The sequence below is a fragment of the Amblyraja radiata genome, chromosome 24 (genome assembly GCF_010909765.2).
Source record: "Amblyraja radiata isolate CabotCenter1 chromosome 24, sAmbRad1.1.pri, whole genome shotgun sequence".
NCBI lineage: Eukaryota > Metazoa > Chordata > Chondrichthyes > Rajiformes > Rajidae > Amblyraja > Amblyraja radiata.
The window spans coordinates 20,687,816-20,712,836 of record NC_045979.1 but is presented as its reverse complement, the minus strand read 5'-3'; the positions used below and the strand labels follow the sequence as shown (position 1 = coordinate 20,712,836).

At 43.4% G+C, this 25,021-nt stretch overlaps 1 protein-coding gene across 2 annotated transcripts in view; it reads right to left on the bottom strand.

Annotated features, from left to right (window-relative positions):
- Positions 1 to 25,021, bottom strand: part of LOC116986828 (copine-8-like) — a 300,796-nt gene that overhangs the window by 47,710 nt on the left and 228,065 nt on the right. For both annotated transcript variants that reach the window (XM_033042550.1, XM_033042551.1), the window contains 4 exons: positions 19,199 to 19,252; positions 16,662 to 16,723; positions 4,804 to 4,850; positions 3,684 to 3,865 (listed from right to left, as the gene is read on the bottom strand). In XM_033042550.1, the coding sequence (XP_032898441.1) occupies positions 3,684 to 3,865; positions 4,804 to 4,850; positions 16,662 to 16,723; positions 19,199 to 19,252 (345 nt within the window). The remainder of the gene's footprint in view (positions 1 to 3,683; positions 3,866 to 4,803; positions 4,851 to 16,661; positions 16,724 to 19,198; positions 19,253 to 25,021) is intronic.

The window sequence follows — 25,021 nt, the reverse complement described above, 5'->3', positions numbered from 1 at the left end:
TAAAATAATCTGCATTCACCCTATCTATTGCCCTCATGATTTTGTACACCTCTATAAGGTCACCCCTGCCCAACCTCTCCCTGTAGCCTAGGCCTTGACACCCAGCAGGTTTACAGCTGTCTGTTTTGCTCACTTCCCATGTATTTGGTTCCATTGAAGGGGGTGGGAGTAGAAAGCTCGGAGAGAGGAGAGGCAGGACAAAGCCTGGAAAATGATAGAGGTGAGAACATTTTTTGAGAGGCAGATGATTGGACAAAGGCTAGAGATAGAAAAAGAGGTTTGAGACTAAAGGGTTAAAGAGTTGCAAATTGTGAAGCTAGAGGAATGAATGTAGGTCAAAGGGCAGGGGAATATTGGTGTGTCCAAGTGGGGCACAAAGGAAGGGGTGGGGAGGGAAAGGGTGGGGGGGGGGGGGGAGGGTTTGGCAGTTATGTAAAATTAGAGAATTCAATGTTCATACCGTTGGATTGAAAGCTACCCAAGCAGAATATCAGGTGCTGTTCCTCAGTTTGCGTGTGGCCTTAGCATCTGCAATGGAATGTGCATTCGTATGAGGATGTTGCCTGAGCTACAGGAAGAGATTGAGCAGGCCAGGACTTTATTCCTTAGAGCACAGGAGAAAGAGGGGTGATCTTAGAGATGTATAAGACCATGAGAGAAATAATTATGGTAAATGCACAGTCTTTTACCCAGAGTGGGGGATTTGAGAACCAGAGGACATAAATTTAAGGGGCGGGTGGGGGGTGGGGGGTGGGGGGGGGGAGATTTTATAGGAAACTGAGCGGCAACTTTTTTACTGCCAGGGGTGGTTGGTGTATGGAACGAGCTGTCAGAGGACGTAGTTGAGGCAGGTACGATCATAACATTCAAAAACATTTGGACAGGTACATGGATAGGATAGGTTTAGAGGGATATGGGCCAAGCACGGTCAGATGGGTCTCGTGTAGATGGGACATATTGGTCGGCGTGGGCAGGTTGGGCCGCAGGGTCTGATTCCGTACTGTATGAGTCTATAACCCTATCTGTCAATGGAGAGGTCCCAGAACAACACTTTAACATTACTGGGTTCACAGTCGCTGCTCCATGGGATGATTCTATCTGCCAAAATACAAAGTGGTGGAGGAACTCAGAAGGTCAGGCAGCATCTGAGGAAGGAATGGACAGGTGACGTTTTCAGTTGTGATTCTTCTTCAGAATGTCTCCAGCCTGAAGAAGGGTCCCGTCCCAAAACATTATCTATCCATTCCCTCCACAGATGCTGCCTAACCTGCTGAGTTCCTCTAACACTTTTGTGCTTTGCTCAAGATCCTTGTGTCTCTCTACTCTTTCTGGCATTAAGAAGCATTTAGACAGGTACATGGATAGTGGATGAATAGATATGGGCCAAACACAGGCAGGTGAGACTAGTGTAGATGGGACATACTGGTCGATGAGGGCATGTTGGGCTGAAAGGCCTGTTTCCATGCTGTATCACTCTATGACTATGACATAACGAAATGAATCCAGGAGCAAGGCTGATCCCAGCTGTGAAACCTCTCTCTCAGTTCCTTCAGCTCGGCGATTAGCAATGTGTTTGAAATAGAAATGGTCTCAAGTAAAATCACACTGAACCTCACCATTAACTCATCAGGAAACATCATCACAATCAAGAGCGGAACTCGCTATCAAAACATGGAGGGGACACAATTTTTTGACGGCCACGCGCGCATGCGCACACTTACACTCATACTCACACACACACGCAAGGCTTCAGAGGCTCAATCCAGTGCTAAAAACGGAGAATTTAAAATCGGGATTACAAAAATTTGGGGGGGGATGTCCCCCACCTCTCAAAACATGAGGGGGACGTGTCCACTCTGCACCCCCCCCCCCATCCCCCGGGTTTTCCGCCCCTGATCACAATTAATAGACTCATCAGGAAGGCTGGCTCTGTCTTGGGGGTGGAGTTGGGTTCATGGGAGGTGGTCTTGGAGGGGAGGTTGCTCCTGAAATTGTGGAGCATCCTGGACAATACAGCTCACCCCCTCCATGACACACTGGTCAACCTGAGGAGTACCTTCAGCAACAGACTGGTTCCACCAAGATGCAGCACAGAATGACAAATGACATCCTTCTTCCCTGCGGCTATCAAACTGCACAACACCTCCCCAACTCCCTTCTGTCGTGGCATAGACTGACTCCCCCCCCCCCCCCCCCCCCCCCCCCCCCCCACAATCTTTGCACATCCCCAATCCTTTCCACTCATCACTTTAATTTCATGTTTCATGTATTTTGTGTTTTATGACTGTTGGCAGATCAATTTCCCTCCTGGGATAAATAAAGTTATATAGTATCGTATCATATGGTATCGGATCGTACCAGTGGAGCTATGACTTAGCCGGTGAGGATCTCTGTTATGCCAAACTACCAAAAGACTTAATACTCGAATCTCTGTCTCGGCATATCAAAGACGAGACTGCTCATATGAAATGCAATAGTCAAATCAGCTGCTATTAGGAACATAATATTAGATTCTGAATCTCCTGTGCTAAATATGCAAAAATAAAAGTTTGCTATGCAATTTTCAGACAATTATCAATAGCATTTCCCTTCAGGATAATGTAAGATGCAAGACGCACTTTTGGGAACTGATTTGTTTCCAAAGTGTGGGGAAATGTGCATTTTCTCTCTTGCTCTTAATTGGATTTATTTCTTTGTATTTCCCAGCTGAGAAAGTGCAAATGTAATTTCCTCTCAGGCCTCTCCTGGTGTTAATCTTAAACTTGCAGCTAAGAAATAAGCAATGTGACAAAGTAGTTACAATGCATTTCCATTGTCGATTCCTCCCACAGGGAACGGCAGCACATGGATTCAGAATGGAAAGAATATTGTTGAACAGCACCTTCCACAGGCTTTGCAACTCCCATGAAACCACTGAAAGGCTTGAAGGAATCAACATGAAAATTTTGCTCATATCTTTCTACATTGAGTTCAATGATTTTGAAATGTTGTTTCCAATGTAGGAAACACAGCATTCAATTGCTGCACTACTAGCTCCTGCAGATAATGAACACATTGCTTCAGGGGTAAATATTAGGCAGAAAGAACTACATGTGCTTCAAAATAATGAGGATTAGACTAGAGATACAGCGCAGAAACAGGCCCATTCGGCCCACCGAGTCCAAGCCGACCAGAGATCACCCCGTACACTAATACTACCCTATACTCTATGGACAATTTACAATTATACCAAAGCCAATTTACCTACAAACCAGTATGTCTTTGGAGTGAAGGAGGAATCCGGAGCACCCGGAGAAAGCCTACGCAGTCACAGGGAGAATGTACAAACTCTGTATAGAAACGTTGCCTATTTCCTTCGCTCCATAGATGCTGCTGCACCCGCTGAGTTTCTCCAGCATTTTTGTGTACCTTGCATGGAACAAATTACTTGAGTTGAGGCTGGAACTATCCCAACATTTCAGAAACAATTAAACAGGTACATGGATAGGATAGGTTAAGAGGGATGTGGGCCAAATGCAGGCAGGTAAGTCTAGTGTAGATGGGGCATGTTGGTGGGTGTGGGCAAGTTGCGCTGAAGGGCCTGTTTCTACACAGTATGACTATGATTCTATACAATATTGAAAATGCAAAATAACACTGAAACCCTTCAACAACACCAGCATGCACAAAGAATATTATTTTACCAAAGCAAACTCATGTGCAACTCTTCCATCGGGTGGTAGTTTAGCACCAAAGCCCAATGCTGGGAACATCTTGTCACTGTCGTAGTCCTGAATGATTTCACCCACTGCCTTCAAAGCCATTGCATAAGCATTCATCTGGTAAGGGTTCATGTAATGCAGGGATGTGGACTGAGATGGGTTTCCTGATGAAGCAATGAAAAATAATAAGACACTTACTTTAGCGATAGGATATTATTAACCATTTTGTGGACATCCAGGTGTATTTCATTCCAGGCACTCACCACCCATGTGTAAAAAACCTGACCTGCACAGTTCCATTCACACTTTACCCCTATCTATCAGAACTAAACAGTGCCTTTGAAAAGGTGATGCAGTAGCATTGCAAAACAAAAGCATAACAGTACTAGAGGCAATTGATTAGCATTGCCAAGTAGTGTTATTGTCAGACATTAGTTTTGAGCAAGGTTTTATAAATGCTCGTAATATTTCTTTCTGTAAAACAACTACAGAAACAAGAAATTTAGTTTCCTTTAACTCTGTCTGATTTAAAATATTGGCATTGTTCTTTCATTTAAACTTCTGTAAATATTTACAACTAAATGTCATCAAAGCAAGCCGTAAATTAAGCGAGGGCCACAACTGGTTCTAAAATCAATATGAAAACAGCAAACCAATGTTAATTTTCCTTTGAGGACGTTGTGATAGGATATTTTTTATAGGATATTTAACAAGGTTTAGAATCCAAATAATCAATTGAAAATTTGTCAACTATTTGATTAAAGTCATAAATCTGCAATTAGTGACCACCTATGCAAATACAATAAAATCGCTCAGTAGCAGGAGATTTATTTGATCAAGGACATAGAAACATAGAAACATAGAAATTAGGTGCAGGAGTAGGCCATTCGGCCCTTCGAGCCTGCACCGCCATTCAATATGATCATGGCTGATCATCCAACTCAGTATCCCGTACCTGCCTTCTCTCCATACCCTCTGATCCCCTTAGCCACAAGGGCCACATCTAACTCCCTCTTAAATATAGCCAATGAACTGGCCTCGACTACCCTCTGTGGCAGGGAGTTCCAGAGATTCACCACTCTCTGTGTGAAAAAGGACTTACCATTGGAAGCTGTAAAATCGATAGCCACCGTAAAATTTATCTGCGTTCTGCAAGATTAAATGAAGAGAGAATATTTTATTTCAATTGCATTTTCCGAACATGGTTTTCTGTTAGTTTTCATTGCCATATGTGTAAATAATATATCTTTGATCGATTGTAGACACTGCTAGGTAAAGACTATTTCTTATGAAGAAACTAAATTATTTAGAATGTGTCCAAGATTTTTGGCTCAAAAAACACCTTGAAATATAGAAAAACAAAAAAAACTGCAGATGCTTATTAATACACAAAAAGACTCAAAGTGCTGGGTTAAGTCAGCAGGTCAGGCAGCATCTCTGGTGAAAATGTGCAGATAGGTGCCATATAGATAGAATGGGCAGGCAGAGATGCAGCCTGTCCTGCTGAGTTACTCCAACATGCTGTAACAAAGTACAGGTTAGCTACACCAATGCTAAGTCTCTAGATAGACCTGGAGACACGTAACCGCTGGGATCTTGAGCAAACAGTCCTGCCGCTATTCAGGAGGCCAGGCAGCATCTGTGGAGGGAATGGATAGATGATGTTTCCGGTTTGGGACCCTTCTTCAGACTGATGGAGTAGAGAGGAAAAGGCTGGAAAAAAGGGTGAGGAAAAGTGTGGCACGTGGTTCAGAGAGGGTTCAGTAGGATATGGGTCAAATGCAGGGAAATGGGAGTAGACCAATATGCCAACTTGATCAGCCTGGAGAAGGTGGGCCGAAGGGCCTGTTTCCGTGCTGTACAGCTCTGTCACACCTCAGGATTACCTAACTCATCCCTTTTCTGGTCAACATCACTAACTTGGTAAATCACATAAGCTACGTTCTATTTTTTGTTGAATATCCACACAGATAATTGATGATTATAAATGATAAAACGCTGCATTGGAATGTGCAGGATAGTGCAGGTTAGTGTAGCTTATTCAGCGGACTGGGCAACCATTATCATAATACCCGACCCTCGTTATTGACATATGCAATACACTGAATTGTTCAAGGAGATTACAGCTTTTTATTCCTCTGATTGCTTACAATAGATTCAAAATTCAAAATCCCTTTTAAGGCTGATCTGGGCTAACTATGTGTTGGGAATAATATGACTAATACAATCATTTACCAGGTCAGGTTTAAACAAACATTTTAAATTGGATTCCATGATGGCATAAATACTGAAAGAAATATTTACTATTTCAAAGTGGAGAGTAATCCAGGGGTGGTGGTGGTGGTGGGATAAGGATTCTGTGCAGGTTGATAAGTTTGTCTGCACCAAGTTCGGCATGGACATGTGGGCCAAATGTGTAAAAAAAAACACATGTTCCTGTGTTGTACTGTTCTATGTTCTACGATCAGCAAACCCTTTAAGCACCAGAGCCAAGTTAAATCTTGCAGAAGCAATCTGAATAAATCTGTTGAATAGACCTCCTCAGTACTCCCTGCAGTAATGATTCTCTTCAGCTTTGGGTGGAATAGAAAATGCCAAAAACGCCAATGTGTATAAATAATACATCCAATTTCCAACCATTATCATAACAAAAGTTATTAATTGGCTAAGATTCACTAACTAACACACTTGATCGTAAGTCAATATTCAGAAGACATTCCAGTCTGATGGGTAATGGAGTCATCAAATATTAATCCACGTGGTACAGCATTGTCCTCATTAAGACCCAATCACTTGTAATTAGTTTTTCCACGCTGTATTCCCAGAGCTCATCAAAATGGCTTAATTTGTCTAAGTTCTCATTTGATCTGCAGTACTGAATCATTCTCTTCCATCTCTGAGCCGTGCTGTCTGTTCCATGTCAAGTGAGGGGGAATTTTTCAAAACCTCACATGAACATTGGACACAGCAGTTTCCCTGGGACTCGGATTGGATTGAATTGAAAGACACAGATTGTGCTCACCGAGTCCAGGCCGATCATCCATCACCCGTTCACACTAGTTCTATGTTATTCCACTTTCGCATCCACTCCCTACACACCAGGGCAATTTACAGGGATGATGCCAAGATCAACTCCTTTGTGCCTGCGCATAACCCATATCCTTCCACATCCATGTCGCTATCCGACAGTCTCTTAAATGCCACAATCGTATCTACCTCCACCACCACCCCCGGGCAGCACGTTCTAGCCACTCACAAACTCTGTGTAAAAAAACAACTTGCCCCACGCCTCTCCCTAATACCTCTAAACCAGACTTAATTCTGTTCTGAAGAAGGGTTTCGGCCCGAAACGTTGCCTATCTCCTTCGCTCCATAGATGCTGCTGCACCCGCTGAGTTTCCCCAGCATTTTTGTGTACCTTTGATTCTGTTAAACCTCTTCTGCACACTTTCCAAAGATTCCACATCCATCCTGTAATGAGGCAACCAGAACTGCACACGATATTCCAAATGTGGCCTTACCAAAGCCTTCTAGAGCTGCATCATGACTTCCTGACTCTTATACTCAATGCCACGACCAATGAAGTCAAGCATACCATTTGCTTTCTTTATCACTCTACCCACTTGGACTTGGTTCACAAGATCCCTCTGCATATACAGATACAAGGAAGTGCAGATGCTGATTAACAAAAAAGACACAAAGTGCTGGTTACTAAGTGGGTCAAACAGCATCTCTAGTGCATAGGTGATGTTTCAGGTGGGGACCCTTCTTCAGGCTGATATCGGGGGTGGGGGGGAGGGGGGAGGGAGAATTATACTAGAGGTGGGTTGATTGGCAGATGGATGGATTGAATGCTCCACCCATCTGCCACTCAAACCCCCTTATCTGTATCCACCTATCACTTGTTAGACTTTGTCCCACCCCCACCTCTCTTCCAGCTTTCTCCCTCCTACTACAATCAGGCTGAAGAAGGGTTCCGACCTGAAACGTCACCTATGCATATCCTACAGAGATGATGCCTAACCGGCTGAGTTACTCCAGCAACTTTGTGTCAAGGTTTATACCCTTCTTTCCAGAAGGCAATTACTGTCGTTGCTTTACAATTTCCTTCATGGAGATTCAACATCATTTTCCAGTAGTAGTTTTAGCTTAGATACAGCTTGGGAACAGGCCCTTTGGCCCACCGAGTCCGGGCCAACCAGCGCTCACCCACACACTAGTTCTACCCTACTCACTAGGGACAATTTTACCGAAGCCAATCAACTTATAAACCACACGTTTTTTGAATGTGGGAATAACAACCTCAAAAGAAAAATGCCAATGTCCTTGGAGGTCAGTATCTATGATGGCCTGGGCAGTGTCCATCATATTTTTTAATCTCCTTCCTTCCTGGGTCTCATAGTCTGATTTGAAACTGCATCCTATCTGTTATAATGCAGTGCACCTGGCATTCCAGTCCATTCAATTGCAGATCATATTTATTAGAGTCATAGAGACAAACAGTACGGAAACAGGCCCTTCGGCCCAACTTGCCCACAAGGACAACAGGTCCCAACTGCCTGCGTTTGGCCCATATCCCTCTAAACCTGTCCTATCCATGTACCTGTCTAAATGTCTCTTATACGTATCTGCCTCAACTACCTCCTCTGGCAGATGGTTCCATACATCCACCACCCTTTGTGTAAAAAAGATACCCCTCAGGTCCCTATTAAATCTTCCCCCCCCCCCGTCCCCCCCCCCCCCCCCGCACCTTAAACCTCTGTACTCGAGACTCTGTGAGATTTATTTATTTGCCAACCACACGCAGATCACATTCCTCCCACAAAGCATCCTTTTAAAAAAAATGGTATTTCAGCTGCTCAATAGAGTGCTTCAAAGGGAATTCTGTCCTGCTGCGATTCTTCAAATGAAAATGTATTCTCATTGACAGACATAGCATCACGTTTGATGTATGGACTCGTGCAGAGTAGTCATTAATTGATAATGTCCTCTTATTTCTCTGGCTAATGCCCCTGCCCAAAGAATCAGGCAGGGTGTTCTTCCGTACCCACTGCAGAACTCCAGACAGACACTGCCTCTGTTGGGTGGCACAGTGGCGCAGCTGGCAGAGTTGCTGCTTTACACCGCCGAAGACCCAGGTTCGATCCTGACTATGGATGCCGTTTCTACGTTCTCTCTGTGACCTTGTGGGTTTCCACCAGGCATTTGTCGGTTAATTGGCCCACTGTAAATTGTCCCCTGGTGTGTAGGGAGTGGATGCAAAAGTAGGATAACATAGAAGTGTGAACGGGTGATCGATGGTTGGCATGGACTCGGTGGGCCCAAACATAGAAACATAGAAAATAGGTGCAGGAATAGGCCATTCGGCCCTTCGAGCCTGCACCGCCATTCAATATGATCATGGCTGATCATCCAACTCAGTATCCTGTACCTGCCTTCTCTCCATACCCCCTGATCCCTTTAGCCACAAGGGCCACATCTAACTCCCTCTTAAATATAGCCAATGAACTGGCCTCAACTACCTTCTGTGGCAGAGAATTCCAGAGATTCACCACTCTCTGTGTGAAAAATGTTTTCCTCATCTCGGTCCTAAAAGATTTCCCCCTTATCCTTAAACTGTGACCCCTTGTTCTGGACTTCCCCAACATCGGGAACAATCTTCTTGCATCTAGCTTGTCCAACCCCTTAAGAATTTTGTAAGTTTCTATAAGATCCCCCCTCAATCTTCTAAATTCTAGCGAGTACAAGCCGAGTCTATCCAGTCTTTCTTCATATGAAAGTCCTGACATCCCAGGAATCAGTCTGGTGAACCTTCTCTGTACTCCCTCTATGGCAAGAATGTCTTTCCTCAGATTAGGAGACCAAAACTGTACACAATACTCCAGGTGTGGTCTCACCAAGACCCTGAACAACTGCAGTAGAACCTCCCTGCTCCTATACTCAAATCCTTTTGCTATGAATGCTAACAAAGCCCTGTTTCCACCATGTATCTCTAAACTAAACTAAACAATTGTGAGTGACCAATACAAGTTCCTGAAACAACTGAAAGCCCACTACTACTGCTGCCATTAATCAGTCTGCTGGCAAGAATAAGGTCTCACCAGCAACATAAAAGACTCCACAAAGTAGCCTGGGTTGTCCAACTGGTCTAACGTCATGATGCCCACGATGGGGTTCATACAGAGATAGACACAAAGTGCTGGAGTAATTCAGTGGCTCAGGCAGCATCTCTGGAGAACAAGGATAGGTGGCGTTTCACAGAGTGCTGGAGTAACTCAGTGGCTCAGGCAGCATCTCTGGAGAACATGGATAGGTGGCGTTTCACAGAGTGCTGGAGTAACTCAGTGGCTCAGGCAGCATCACTGGAGTAAAAGATGAGTGACGTTTCGGGTCAGGGCCCTCTTCAGACCCTTCTTTAGACTCAAGTAATTAGGGTCCCAACCCAAAACGTCACCCATCCTTTATCTCCTGAGATGCGGCCTGACCTGTTGGGTTACTCCAGCACTTTGTGGTTCTGGTATAAACCAGCATCTGCAGTTCCTTTCTACATATCAGGTTCACACAGGTTTAGCTTTGTTTAGATTAGAGATATAGTGCGGAAACTGGCCGTTTGGCCCACCATGTCCATACCGACCAGCGACCACCCCAGCACTATCCTACACACTAGGTGTTCCCAAAGCAAGCTGTAACCCACCAATATGCTTTCTATGGTGCGCCTGGAGAAGGAGACATGCTGAATCATTGGAGACATGCTGAATGTTCTCAGTCCCCTGAGGAAGTAAAGGCGTTGGTGTGCCTTCCTTGGCTGTCGTGTCAACTGCCTGCTGTTGAGGCAAACGGCAGTCTTCAGTAGTTGGGGAGAGTCAGGAGTTGAGTCGTCAAAGTCAAGAGTGTTTTATTGCCATATGTCCCAGATAGAACAATGAAATTATTACTTGCAGCCGCACAACAGAATATGTAAACATAGTACACTGTAAACCATATAAACCATATAACCATATAACAATTTACAATATAATTAATGAGAAAAAAAAGTTCAGTGGGTGTATACATACTCATATATACATATAGTCTATGTGTACATATATATACATATAGTATATAGTATAGGAAGGAACTGCAGATGCTGGTTTAAACCAAAGATAGCCACAAAATTCTGGAGTAACTCAATGGGACAGGCAGCATTTCTGGGGAGAAGGAATGGATGACGTTTCAGGTTGAGACCCTTCTTCAGACTGGTTAGGGACTGGTTAGGGACCCTAACCAGTCTGAAGAAGGGTATCGACCCGAAACATCACCCATTCCTTCTCTCCAGAGATGCTGCCTGTCCCGCTGAGTTACTCCAGCTTGTTGTGCCTTAAACCAGCATCTGCAGTTCCTTCCTACACATAGAGTCTGGTGGTGGATGAATATGTCTTTACAGCCCAGCTAATGTAGTTGCAGCTGCACGGCAAATAAACAGCAACTGTGACAAGTTCGACAAGAGGTCTTTAGTAAAGCCTGCTGTTTCTGAAATAATGTGGTGTTTCACTTGGGCCTGTCAGCGCTGGCTTTTAAAATGACAGTGGGGAATTGGTTGCATTTTTATGAAGCCTTTTAAAACATTATTGGGAGACACACGATGATGATCCTATATAGAAAAAAATTGCCTCTGAGCCATTTGTATTTTTACTTTATTGTATGTTTTCTCTGGAGAAGTCAAGGTGATTTATACACTGGGTAATTCAAAGAAATGGCAGTCAAAGTAGTTCAGCTTGTTTGATTATATTGAAGGTGCTTATACGAGAGTGCCTTTGTCCAAATAACGCCCTTAGGATTATATTATATGCGGAATTCATTTGTTGGATAGATATTGCTAATATTTTTAACATGGGTGCCCATTGGCAGGTGTGGAGGACATAGAGGTTTCCAGGCCCTTCAGCCCAACTCGTCCATGCCGACCAATATGTCCCATCTAAGCTAGTCCCATTCGCTCATAGGTGGCTGATATCCCTCTAAACCTTTCCTAAACAAGTACCTGTAACTTCTGTAATTGGATCTACCTCAACTACCCCCTCTGGCAGCTCGTTCCATACACCCACCGCCTTCTGTGTGGAAAAGTTGCACCTCGGAATCTTATTAAATCTTTCCTCTCGCACTTTAAACCTATGACCTCTGGTTCTTGATTTCCCTACCCTGAGTGAAAGACTTGGGGTAAAAGACTCTGCATTCACCCTATCTATTCCCCTCTTGATCTTATGCACCTCAATAAAATCATCCATCAGCTTCCTGAGCTCCAGGAACAAAGTCCTAGCCTGCCCAACCTCTCCCTGTAGCTCGGGCTCTTGAGTCCGGGCAGGTTTACAGCTGTCTGTGTTACTCACCACCCATGTATTTGGCTCCCCTGAAGTCATTCCAAACAAATGTAAAGAATTGAATACAAGTGGTGGCCAGAACGTCAGCTCATGCTTGCTATTTGCAACCAAAGATATATTTTGCAAAAGTCTGTGCATTCACCCTATCTATTCCCCTCAAGACCTTATGCACATCTACAGTATAAGATCAGCTCTCACAGTGTGTGGTAAGTTGATGGTCCTGTTTCCATGCTTTGCATCTCTATGACTTTATGACATTTGTTCTGTTCAAAAACATTGACAATCTGATTGCCAAAGTCATGACAATATGACAGGTAATCTGCATCCCAGTGGAATGGAATCTTGGTCAATACTTCTGCAACGATGCCTCAAGCTCACTTTATGATTAACTTGACCTTTTATCTTTTTAACTGATATTTTTGATAGTTGACTGAGCAAGAACAGCGGATAAACTTTAGGAGGTGGAGGGAAATGGGACAAAAATAATTGAAAACTCAACAGTGATGCTTATTTCATATTTTGTAATATGGCAAAAATTAGGCCATTCAGTCCGTTGTGTCTTGCCAACTATCAGATCAATATTATTCCCTCACTAATATCCATGTAACTTGTTCCCTCTCACCATGATGTTCTTATCACATCTTATCACATTAGGTGTAATTTAGACGAGGCTTTAGAGATACAGCGCGGAAACATGTCCTTCGGCCCATCGAGCCCACACAGACCAGCGATCCCCACACAGACCAGCGATCCCCACACAGACCAGCGATCCCCACACAGACCAGCGATCCCCACACAGACCAGCGATCCCCACACAGACCAGCGATCCCTACACAGACCAGCGATCCCCACACAGACCAGCGATCCCCACACAGACCAGCGATCCCCACACACTAGCACTATCCTACACACGAGGAACAATTTACAATTTTTTACGAAGCCAATTATCCTACAATGTCTGTACGACTTCGGAATGTGGAAAGAAACCGGAGCACACAGAGAAAACCCACGCGGTCACAGGGAGAACGTACAAACTCCAAACAGACAGCACCCATTGTCAGGATTGGTCGGGTTTCTGGCGCTGTAAGGTAGCAGCTCTACCGCAGCACCACTGTGCTGCCCCATATCGACATTTACAATGGTCAAGTAACATAGAACGTAGAACAAAGAACAGTACTGCTCGTGGACAGACCCTTTGGACCACAACGTCTGTGTCAAACATGATGCTGTTAAACTAATCTCCTCTGCCTGCCCGTGATCCATATCCCTCCATTCCCTGCATATCCTTGTGCCTATCAAAAAGCCTCTAAAACTCCACTATCGTATTGTCCTCCACCGCCACCCTTGGCAGCACGTTCCAGACAGTCACCACCTCCTGTGTACAAAACTCACTTGGCGCATCTTATTTCAACTTTGCCCCTCTCACCTTAAAGCTATGCCCTCCCAACCTGTGATATTTTCACCATGGGGAAAACAGTTCTGACTGTCTACCCAATCTATGCCTCTTGTAATTCGACATTCATCTATCAAGTCTCCCCCTCAATCTCTGGCATTCCAGAGAAACCAATCCAAGTTTGTCCAACCTCTCCTTATAGAAAATACCCTCTATTCCAGGCAGTATTCTGGTAAACCTCTACAACCAGAAACTAGCTGAATAGGAACCTAAGGGGTAACGTTTTTACACAAAGGGTGGTGGGTATATGAAACGAGCTGTCGGAGGAGGTAGTTGAGGCAGGTACTATCATAAAATTTAAGAGAGGTTTGGACAGGTACATGGATGTGATGATGATAATGATGATACTTAATGATAGGATAGGTTTAGAGGGATATGGACCAAGCTAAGACAGGTGGGAGTAGTGTGGATGGCCCATCTTGGTCAGCATGGGCAAGTTAGGCTAATGGGCCTGTTTCCACACTGTATGACTCTACCATTAACAACTAGCACACCTTTGGGTTGTGGGAGGAGACTGGAGCACCCGGGGCTACTCACATGATCAAGGAGGGAACGTGGAAACCGCACAGACTGTACTCGAGATAAGCCTTGAACCTTGTTCTCTGAGACTGAGAGACAGTGTCTGCTTCACCACTATACCCAACAGCAGCAGTCGACATCTCTCGACCAGAAGCTTTTGCTGATCATGTTTTTTCTAGTTAGTTCCTCATAACAACAGGATCGGTGCAGAGATACAGTGAAAAGCATTTTTGTTGCGTGCTATCAGGTCAGCGCTATATCAGAGGATATTTTCATGAACTTCTACGCGTGTACATTCAAGAGAATATTGACTGCTTCTAGCATGGCCTGCTTCGGCAACTCGAACGCCCAGGAACAAAAAAGAGTGTAAGAAGTCAAGAACACTGCTCGGTCCATCACAGGTACTGACCTCCCCACCATCGAAGGGATCTACAGGAGACTCTGCCTCAAAAAGGTAGCCAGCATCATCAGAGACCCACACCACCCTGGCCACACTCTCATTTTATTCCTGCCATCGGGAAGGAGATATAATAGCGTGAAAACTGCAACGTCCAGGTTCAGGGGCAGCTTCTTGCCTATAATCATTGGGCTCTTAAACACTATAATCTCCAAATAAGCTCTGAACTACATGGATTTGGGGACATTAATTTTGTCTTTTTGCACTATAATTGTTGTGTGTGTGTGCACGTGTGCGTGCGTGCTTGCGTGCATGTGTGTGTGTGTGCATGCACGTGTGTATAAAACTGAACTTTTTTTCATTTATTATATTGTTTATAGAGTACTATACATTTTCTGTTGGGCTGCTACAAGTAAGAATTTCTTTGGTCTTTTAGGGACATATGCCAATGAAACACCCTTCATTCTTGACTTGAAAGACTATACATGATTACAATCAAGCCGCTCACAGTGCATAGATATATGATAAAGGGAATAATTTTTTGTGCAAGATAATTTAATATAATTCAAGATAATTCGTTATTCATTTCCTTTACTCAGGAAATGACACCAATGCTTAAGATGAAAAAGAAGTACTTTGATTAGCACGGCATGAAAAGATATGAATAAGAAAAATGAATAAAAAGCCCCGCATGATTAATTCCAGAGTAAGTAATTCCTCTCTTGTAATTGTTAAACTTAAACAAGGAAAGCCCTCATTTCTGGTCGTGATGCATTTTATAGCATCTGCCATGTAGAATTACTGCCGCATGTATAGATATATTCAGGTTTTCTGTGGGATAGCTTGTTCAAAATATGACACTACGTATCACGAGGAAGAAATATATCCAGGACATTCATGAATGGGGACAGCACCTGAGGATTTCCTAAACGACATTCATGGAATGAGAATTAACCAGACTTTTTACAATCTCTAACAAGAATGAAAAGTTTCAGAGATGCAACACTACGCATGCAACAGATTGTTTTTTTCTGCAACATTGGAGGTTGAGGAGAAACCTGATAGAAGTACAGAAAATTATGATGCAGGGAAGGGTCGGCAGTCAGAACCTTTCACCCGGGATGGAAATGTCAAATACAAGAGGGCATAGCTTTAAGGTTGCAGGGACAAAGTTTAAAGGAGATGTGCAGGGCAGGTTATCACACAGAGGGTGGTGAGTACCTGGAACGTGGTGGTGGAGGCAGATACGATAGTGGCATTTAGGAGGGTTTTGGATAGGCATATGAGTATGCAAGGGATGGGGGGATATGGATTACGTGATGGCAAATAAGAGTTTTTAGTAGAATGTAGGATGAATGTCGGATGAAGGGCAGCACAATGGTGCAAGGGTAAATTGGCTGCCTCACAGTGCCAGAGACCCGGTTTGATCCCGACTATGAGTGCTGTCTGTATGGAGTTTGTATGTCCCTGTGACCGCATGGGTTTTCTCCAGGTTCTCCAGTTTCCTCCCACATCCCAAGGATGTGCAGGTTTGTATGTTAATTGACTTCTGTAAATTGTCCCTAGTGTGTAGGAAAGGACCAACGTAATTGGGATGGTGGTCGGCGCAGGCTCGGTGGGCTGAAGGGCCTGTTTCCATGCAGTATCTCTACACTAAACTAATAACAGTAAAGAACAAATATCATATTGAGTAAAAAATATGTAGATTAAAAAAATGGTCAAATGTTAATTTTTATAGAGGGTTTCATTCATATTTAATATTGTAATGACGTATACTATACATTATGTCAAACATTATTATAGTTACAGTCAGGCCAGGTGGGTAACTACAAAATAACTATATTATAGTTACCTACCTGGACTCTGAGAAGTATTAAAATAATTAGATCAAATGAATCAAACTTCAAATTTTATATAAATTGATTTAAATTCCTTTTTCTGGTGAAAGCTTCTTATTTGATGAGTTCTCCAAGTCCAATTTAAGACAGAGTTCGGACTGGCTTGTAAGCTGATCAAGGATGTTGGTTACTTTAATGATCAAACAACATCTTGCCCACTTAGACAGATACATCTCTGCTAAGACAGTTTATGTTGCTGAAGAAGTCTTGAGCCTCGCTACTCATGCGTATTATCTTGTTCGTTTGATTCTTCTATGTCAGAGAACGCACTCATGCTGCAAGAGCTGCAGGATATTATTGATATGGAACTGCAAGGAAGCGATTTGAAACAATACTCACCCGCCTTTAATATAGTCAAGGAATGTGTGCTCAGATTCGACTGTGAAAGACAGCAAGGTAACCTGTGGGGAAAGAGGCAGCGTGGTCAGCTGTGGAAGATGTCAGATGGAGCTAATATTAGCAAACAAAAAACATAGAAACATTGAGCTGAGGTTATATGAAATGCAGAGCAACGACCGTGTGGGACAGTGGCACAGCTGATAGAGCTGCAGCCTCACAGAGCCAGAGACCTGGGTTCGATCCTGACTACGGGTGCTGTCCATGTGTGTAGTCTGCACGTTCTCCCTGAGACTGTGTGGGTTTTCACTGGGTGCTCCGGTTTCCTCCCACACTCTAACATGTGCAGGTTTGTAGAATAATTGGCTTTTGTAAGTTGTCCCTAGTGCGTAGGATAGTGCTAATGTGTGGGATGATCACTGGTTGGCGTGGACTTGGTAGACCGAAGGGCTTGTTTCCGCACTGTATCTCGAAAGTAAATCACAGAATATCTCAGAGTGAAGGACATATTTTAAATGTACAAGTGCTTTCTTTTCTTGACAAAGCAGAATTCAATCGGTTGAGGATATTTTTGTTGTTGTTTATGAATAGCAGATAGAAAAGATTTTTATGACATCTTGTTTTCCTGTTTTGAATACGGTGTGATTTAAACTGAATGATGTTTATTTCTCTGCAGCTTGGAGGTATTCTAACAAATTAATTGCAAGGAATTGTGTCAATGTAGGAACAAGATCCTTCCCACTTCTTGGAGTTGGGAGTCTGTTCAAAGTCATCACACTGACATACTTAGAACATAGAACAGTAAAGAATGGGGACAGGCCCTTCGGCCCACAAAGTCTGGGTCGAACATGATGCCAATTTAAATTAATCTGTTCTGCCTGCACTCAATCCAGTTTTTTTTTAAACTATTGTTTCAAACATTGCAATTTGACCAATTCAAGGAAATAACTTGACAGTCAAGCATAAGTAGAGGCACCCCTACACCACTCAACCTATCCCTTGTATTGCCCAACACTCAGACTAACAGGTTTAGTTTAATTTGGTTTAGAGATACAGCACGGAAACAGGCCCTTCGGACCACTGAGTCCAGCCCGACATGCGATCCCTGCACATTAACACTATCCTACACACTGGGGACAATTTACATTCATACCAAGCCAATTAATCTACAAACCTGTGCATCTTTGGAGTATGGGGGAAAACCGAAGATCTCGGAGAAAACCTATGCGGTCAAGGGGAGAGCGTACAAACTCCGTACAGACAGCACGGATCGTAATCGGGGTCGAACTCGGGTCTCTGGCGTTGAAAACTCAACCACTGCGCCAGCGTACCGCCACACCTACTGATCTGGAGGCTTTGGAAGGGGTGCAGAGGAGGTTTACCAGAAAAATGTCAGAATTAGGTAGTAGCTAGAGGGAGGGAGATTGGATAGACTTTTTTCTGGAACATTGAGGTTGAGGGGAGACCTGATAGAAGTGTATAGAATTATGAGAGGCTTAGAAAGGGTAGACAGTGGATGAAACTGTCAAAGACTAGAGGGCATATCTTGAAGGTGAGAGGGACAAAGTTTAATGTGGTGAATCTCTGGAATTCTCTGCCACAGAAGGTAGTTGAGGCCAGTTCATTGGCTATATTTAAGAGGGAGTTGGATGTGGCCCTTGTGGCTAAAGGGATCAGGGGGTATGGAGAGAAGGCAGGTACAGGGTACTGAGTTGGATGATCAGCCATGATCATATTGAATGGTGGTGCAGGCTCGAAGGGCCGAATGGCCTACTCCTGCACCTATTTTCTATGTTTCTATGTTTCTATGTTTAAAGGGGATGTGTGGTGCAAGTTTTGATCACGCAGAGCGTGGTGAGTGCCTGGAATTTGCTGCCAGGGGTGATGGTGGAGGCAGGTAAGATGGTGGCATTTAATAGACTTTCGGATAGGCACATGGATGTTCATAGATTATAGGAGGAGAATTAGGTCATTTGGCCCATCATGTCTGCCATTCAATCATGGCTGGTCTATCTTTCACTCTCAGCCCCATTCTGCTGCCTTCTAACTATTGACGCCCCTTACAAAGCACGAATCTGTCAATCTCCGCCTTCAAAATAAACATTGTCGGCCTCCACAGCTGTCTGTGGCAATGCATTCCACAGATTCACCACCCTCTGATGAAAGAAATTCCTCCTCATCTCCTTTCTAAAGGTACGTCCTTTTATTCTGAGGCTGTGCCCTCCGGACCTCGACTCTCCCATTAGTGGAAACATCCTCTCCACATCCACTCCAAGCCTTTCACTGTTCGGGGAATGAATGGGAAATATGCAGGGAATGGAAGGATATGGATTATGTGCAGGCAGATAAAAGTTGGTCTTGGCATAATATTCGGCACAGTCTTTGTGGGCCGATGGGCCTGTTCCTGTGCTTTACCGCTCTATGTTCAACCCTGTCACTACATTCTTATGACATGGTAAAGACAAGGAACCCTCGCTGACCGAGCCGAGAATATTAATCCCACGTAACCCATGAAAATCACAATAACAATATATACTCACAGTTCCTGAATGGACATATTTTTTCTTCTTTATTTTCTTTTTTGGATTTATTACCTATAAAGAAATAAAATTAACAATATCTGTGATCATATCAAACGCAGCAGGGTCAAGGGTACTTCAGTGAAAGTATATTCTCATTTGTCTGTGTTTTAGGTTCAATATTTCTCACATGTGCATTGCAAGAATATTTGCATTCGGTATTTTGCACTTAAATATTATGCTTGATTAGGTGAGGGAAAAGGGACAACTTGATGGGTGAATCAGATGTAGTCGGTATCAGGCACCCATTTGTGCATTCAACACACTGGGAGGAGCTAGTAACTGCCTGTGCTCTGGGACCTGTTCTCTAGGCACCTTTCCAACAAGATCCCAGACAAATACCGGCCTAACTCCCTTGATGCCACTTTAACGAGCCTCCTAATGAAATTCAGAAACGTTTACCACAAGAAATTAAGTGCGAGGTATTGTATTTTGGGAAATCAAACTACGGTAGGGCGGCACAGTGGCTGGTAGAGCTGCTGCCTCACAGCATAAGAGACCCGGGTTAGATCCTGACCTCGGGTGCTGTCTGTGCGGAGTTTGTATGTTCTGCCTGACCCGCTGAGTTACTCCAGATTGCTATGTCTTTTTTTAAGCCTTTCATTAAATCTTTATGTCCATCATTAAATCTTTCTTCACTCATCTTAAAACAACGCTCTCTAGTTCTTGATTCCCCTACCCTGGGAGAAAGACTCTGTGGAGTCCATGTATATTACAAATGGACATTATAATGTTTCATTCTTATTACTTTCAGTCGTGTAGCACTGAAAGAAATAGATCTGTGCAATTTAATTTCCAGGCATAGATTTCACATGACAAATGCTGGTACAAAATGTTCAGCGGAGACGAGATTTTCATAAGACCCTTGTTAAAGGTCACAAAACGTATTAAGTCGAGGATTGCAGAATCCGTGAGAAACAGTTTAAAAAAATGATTGGCTGGCTGAATGATAACAAGCAATGAGACGGGGCTGAAGGCTGCATACTTAGAATTGCAAATGCTGGGCATTTGGATTATTCAACGATTGGTATTAGGACTAAATTTTTTTCACAGTATATGTTTAGTTCAGTTTAGTTTAGCAATACAATGTGGAAATGGACTATTTGGCCTACCCATGCACTAGCACTATCCTACTCGGCTTGTACTCGCTAGAATTTAGGAGATTGAGGGGGGATCTTATAGAAACACATAATTCTTAAGGGGTTGGACAGGCTAGATGCAGGAAGATTGTTCCCGATGTTGGGGAAGTCCAGGACAAGGGGTCACAGCTTAAGGATAGAGGGGAAATCTTTTAGGACCGAGATGAGAAAAACATTTTTCACACAGAGAGTGGTGAATCTCTGGAACTCTCTGCCACAGAAGGTAGTTGAGGCCAGTTCATTGGCTATATTTAAGAGGGAGTTAGATGTGGCCCTTGTGGCTAAAGGGATCAGGGGGTATGGAGAGAAGACAGGTACGGGATACTGAGTTGGATGATCAGCCATGATCATATTGAATGGCGGTGCAGTCTCGAAGGGCTGAATGGCCTACTCCTGCACCTATTTTCTATGTTTCTATGTTTCTACATACGAGGGACAATTTACAATTTACAGAAGCCAATTAACCTACAAACCAGCACATCCACTAAATGTGGGAGGAAACCGGAGCACCCGGACAAAACCCACGTGGTCATGGGGAGAACGTACTAACTCCATACAGACAGCAACCATAGTCAGGATCGAACCTGGGTCTCTGGTGCTGTAAGGCAGCAAGTCTACTGCTATGCCACCTTACCATCCTAACAATTTAGAATTTAGAATACAAAGCATAATCTCTAAATTTGTAGATGTAATTATATGCCGACTTTAACAAACTTGCAAAATAGCTGACAAAACAATTTCATCAAAGGTAAAATAGCTTAGTGCAAAGATAAAGATGTTCCCTATATCTTACAAAATAAGTATCTAAATGGGATACATGGAGAGGAGTTTGCACGCTCTCCCTGTGCCCGCCTGGGTTTCCTCCGACTGCTCCGGTTTCCTTCCATATCCATAGACGTGCGGGTTTGTATGTTATTTGGCTTTGTAAATAGCTTTTAGTGTTTAGGGAGAGGATGCCAAAGTGGGATAACATACAGTACAACTAGTGTGAATGGGTGATCGATGGCTGGCTTGGACTCAGAGGGCCGAAGGGCTTATTTGCGTGCTGTATCAGTAAACTGAACTAAATCAATAGCTGCTACAGGCAGTGGTGGAGGTCAAGTCATCGATATTTTCAAAGTGGAGATTGACAGGTTCTTGATTAGTAAAGGTGTTGGGGAGAAGGCAGGAGAATGGGGTTGAGAGGGTAAAGACAGATTAGCCATGATTGAATGGTGGAGTAGACTCAATGGGCTGAATGGCCTAATTCTGCTCCGATGACTCAAAAACGTAAACTAACCAACACTAAACTAAACTAAACGAAATAAACTAAACATTGCCGTAGACATCAGTGGAGGTCAAGTCATCGATATTTACAAAGTGGAGATTGACAGGTTCTTGATTAGTAAAGGTGTTAAATATTATGGGGAGAAGGCAGGAGAATGGGTTTGAGGGGGAAAGACAGATCAGCCATGATTGAATGGTGGAGTAGACTTGATGGGCCGAATGGCTCATTCTGCTCCTCTGACCTATGAAACTGAACTAAACACATTAACTGAGCAACATCATATGGAAGGGAAGATTCAGAAGGCCCATTTTTAGCCAGAGAACAGAGGGAATATGACACTGACTATTATGGGGAGTAGGAAGAGCAATTTTAGACAGATGCATTTTAGGGGGAAGCAAGTATATGAGGGAGATGGGAATTGTGTTATGTTAATAGTTCAGATGGGGAAAGGTGACAAGGGATACAAATGGGGTGTAAACGCAGGCCTGAATTGCCTGGGATCAAAGATCTGCTTCCTTGATTTACAATCTACACAATTCTGTCAGGCAGCAAGTCTCTGAAGCCGCAAGTAGTGTTTGCTGTGTTGATTTGATTTCACCTTTGGCATTCTGATTCACTCAGGGTGTAATGGCAGAACAGTGAATGATTATATGCTGCCTTGATTACATTTAAAACAGGTGAGGTTAAAAAGCGATTTCACATTGAGATGTACACTAGACGGTGCCACCATTATGCCGTAAATACACTGCAGAAATATCCTCAGCTGCACCACCACCATTCATATCAACCTCTCCCTTTGTTTTTTAGGGGCATCGTATCTGAAAACACCACAGGATTTGCTGTTTGCATTTTGCAGTTATCCATTGAATTAAGTGATCAATAAAACAAAATGAATTTTTGTTACTCAAAAAAATTCTGGGTCTGTAATATTTTGATCTTTACAGGTAAAATTCCACCAATATATCGCCTCTTCTGCCACTTTACATTTTGTGGTCAGTCAGAAACCAAAATCAAATCTGTTGTCCTGAATTAAGGTTGACATTGAAACGTTAATGAAGAAAAATATGGATCATCGAGATCAAAGGGGGGGGGGGGGTCTGATTATTGAATCACCTGGCCTTGTGATCAATGGCAAAATGTTAGAAAGGCACTTGTGGAAAAAAAAGTTTTTGACCATGTTCAGTCAAGGCACATGTTACCAATGCCGAGTAAAATCATCTTTAGTCATAAGAATAACATTTATACTCATTTAAGGGATATAGGACAAGGTCAGCATCAACTGACTCGCCCTAATTACCCACTAGAAGTTGCCGATGTCATCACTAAGCCATTTGAAACACTACAGCCCTTTTAGCAGAAACTGGTAGAAAGGTAATGGGCAACTGAACCGTCTCTCCACCAGCTAGAGAGGGGCCCTGACCTCCCATCTACCTCATTGGAGAACATCATACTATCTTTAATTGGACTTTATCTTGCACTAAATATGTTGCCATTTATCCTGTATCTGTACACAGTGGATGGTTTGATTGTAATCATGTATGGCCTTTTCTTTGACTGAATAGTAGGCAACAAAAGCTTTTCATTGTACCTCGGTGCATGTGACAGTAATAAACTAAACTAAAGGCAGCACAGTGGCAGAGTTGCTGCCTTACAGCGCCAGAGACCTGAGTTCGATCCTGACTATGGGTATTGTCTGTACAGAGTTTGCATGTTCTCCCTGTGACTGCGTGTGTTTTCTCCGGGTGCTCCGGTTTCCTCCAACATCGCGAAGGTGTGCGGGCTTGTAGGTTAATTGACCCACTGTAAATTGCCCCACTTGTATAGGATAGAACTAGTGATTGTGGACAACATGGTCTTGGTGGGCTGAAGGGCCTGTTGCCTAGCTGTATCTCTAAACTCTATATGTTGTACCCTTTATCCTGTAGCTGTACATTGTGGGCGGCTCGATTGTAATCATGTGTTGTCTTTTTTTCTTTGACTGGATAGCACGCAACAAGAGCTTTTCACTGTACCTCGGTACACGTGACAATAATAGACTGAACTAAACTAAACTTCTCTCACAGTACTGTAGCGTATGATGTTCCAGGAAATACACTCTATGGTGGCAAAAGATCTATAATAATATGGATCTCTACTATTGTTTTTCAGTTCTGTTATTTTCACATATTGCTTGTTTCACAACCTAAATAAAGATTGCTGTAGGTACTCCAATGGTGAACTTAACTCTTTCATAGACAAGCTCGGAAATAGAATATCAAAAAGCTGAAGATGTAGGAAACCTGGAATTAAATCAGAAAATGCTGGGCAACACTCAGCAGGTCAGGCAGCATCTGTGGAGAGAGAGATAGAGTTTAAAGTTTTAGACCAAAGATCCCTCGTTGGAACTGGGAGAAGGAGAAATAAAGTTCACTGTGACTTGCTGAGAAAGTAGGTGACAGATGGATAGAGCTAAGGGGGATATTGTCAGGCAAGAATTATCATACAGATAGGTTGTGGAGAATATCGGGTCGAAGGGTTGTTTGAGAGGCAATAAATAGAGAGGAGCAATGGAACAAAGAGAAATTATGGAACGACAGCTACTGTATGAGACGAGGCCACTTAGAGGGGAAATCAAACAAAGAAATATGAAGAGGTACAAAAACCAGGCTGTAGGGGAAGGGAAAAATCTACGGCAATATCGCAAATAGATGACTTATTATACAACTTCAGGTGACTATCTGTCTGAAGTTTCTATGTTTACAGACAGTGCAGCATAGCAACAGGCTCTTTAGCCTACATTGTCTATGCCGTACATGATACCAAGATTAACTCCTACCTGCCTGCACGTAATTCCTCTCCCTCCATTCCCTGCATATCCATGCTAACCCAAGAACCTCGTAAACGCCACTATCGTATCTGCCTCCACTACCGCCTCTGGCAGCACGTTCCAGGCACTCACCTCCCTCTGTGCAAAAACCTGCGCCACACATCACCTTTAAACTTTTCCCTTCTCACCTTATGGACATAGATGAGGGGGCAAAGGAGAGGCGAGAATTGTCAAGCATATTGAATGCCATTAAAGACGTCAGAAGGGCATTGTGTGGAGTTGTGGAATGATGTGGAGAACTCCAAACAAGGGAGTTTTATTGGCATGTACTAACCAAGCTACGTCTGGAGAAAGGTCTTGACCCACAATGTCACCAATCCATGTCCTCCAGAGATGCTGCCTGACCCGCTGAGTTACTCCAGCACTTTGTGTCTGTTTCTGTAAACCAGCACCTGCAGTTCCGTGTACCAGCAATGAATCTCCTGGACCAATTTTAATTGAAAGGGATAGAGAATTATTTTCTGATTTTTCCCCCCCCCTCAATTGGCATTGGGTTTAATCTGTTTTTTGCT